The following is a 1,313-nucleotide window of genomic DNA, read 5'->3' on the forward strand; positions in this document are numbered from 1 at the left end:
GTTCTCACAACAATAAGCAGTGCAATGTTTTAGTGCGAAAAGAGAACCTAGAAAAGTGTAACGTTTAACACGTTGAGAAATCGTGAACACGTTCCTCTGGTCGTTTTTAAGACGACACTTGAGGTCAGCAAATAACAGTGAGCTGTTTTTACTAACCACCGAGATTCAACAGCGTCTCGAAGCCACTTTCTCGTACTTTTGGCAGGCCCTGCTGGGCTATGGTGACCGCGAGAACATCCAGTACGCCTGTGGTGGCTCCCTCATCGCCCCCGACTTCATCCTCACGGCCGCACACTGCGCCAGTCTCTCCGGGTGAGTCTGTTTGTCATAGGTCCCGGTATTTTGAACCTATTTTTAACGTACAGGGTGGTCCACAGACCCCTTCCTTTATTTTGCTTATACTGTACCAAATGTGGGCGTGCGGGTGAGCTTGCCTGCCGTCGCTCCACCGCGGCGCCTTACGGCCCCATGCGAGTATGCAACCCGTCCGCATGCCTGCATCCGGCACAGTATAAGCAATATAAAGGAAGGGGTCTGTGGACCACCCTGTATTGTAGCTCTTATTTTGAAGATAATGGTTATGGCTGATGCCCTTTTCTCATAACAAATCAGTATGGCGGCAGATGTTGCAGGTGACGCGTACCGAATCCGGCACAACTTGTCGTACGCGATCTATCTGCTTGTCGCAATCGACCTTTGTGTGCAGATTGGGGTCTTTGCGGTGCAGATGTATGCTGTTTAGCCTCTGGGACATGTCCACGCACGGCTTAAGGCTCAGGTGCAGGTCCACAACGCCAGCCGCCTCAATGCGGATCGTCACGGTCTGCACGGAGGAGGCGAACCCCTTCCACATGGACAGCTGTACCATAACAGGAAGATGAACGTACAGCGATTTGAGCCCGCGGCCGGCTGGTTGCGGAGGGAATTCCGCAAGGCGGCCGTCGTTCGCGACCACCTTGATGTTCTTGATGTTTGGCATCATGCTCAGCAAATGGAAGTGAACGGACTGGACCTGTATACAGAAGTAAAAACGAAGGCTGATAGTGGTAATAGTGAACCCCGTGAAAGAGCGAACGAACCGGTACGCGCTTTAGGAGCTATAATGGTCCCCGTTCGTTCGCGCGTTCACGACACGCTCGTTCTCTCACTTGGTTCCCGAGAAGCCCCCGGATGCATGCTTTGGCCGAAATGCATTAAGTCGCATAAGTCTATAGGTCTACGATTCGCTGATTTCGATTACATTCCCGAGTTTCGACATTGACGTCCATTTGAAGTCGAATTTGACTGCCAATTCCTGACTGGGTCCCCCCCCC

At 52.1% G+C, this 1,313-nt stretch overlaps 1 protein-coding gene across 1 annotated transcript in view; it reads right to left on the reverse strand.

Annotated features, from left to right (window-relative positions):
* Positions 1-333: 333 nt before the first annotated feature.
* LOC113210149 (uncharacterized) overlaps positions 334-1,313 on the reverse strand; it is a gene marked incomplete in the record, with an annotated part of 3,293 nt that continues 2,313 nt past the window's right edge. Inside the window, 1 exon segment of the mRNA XM_052271882.1 lies at positions 334-1,012. Within this exon segment, the coding sequence (XP_052127842.1) occupies positions 599-1,012 (414 nt within the window).

Source organism: Frankliniella occidentalis, unplaced genomic scaffold (genome assembly GCF_000697945.3).
Source record: "Frankliniella occidentalis isolate FOCC.00 unplaced genomic scaffold, Focc_3.1 Scaffold177, whole genome shotgun sequence".
Lineage (NCBI taxonomy): Eukaryota > Metazoa > Arthropoda > Insecta > Thysanoptera > Thripidae > Frankliniella > Frankliniella occidentalis.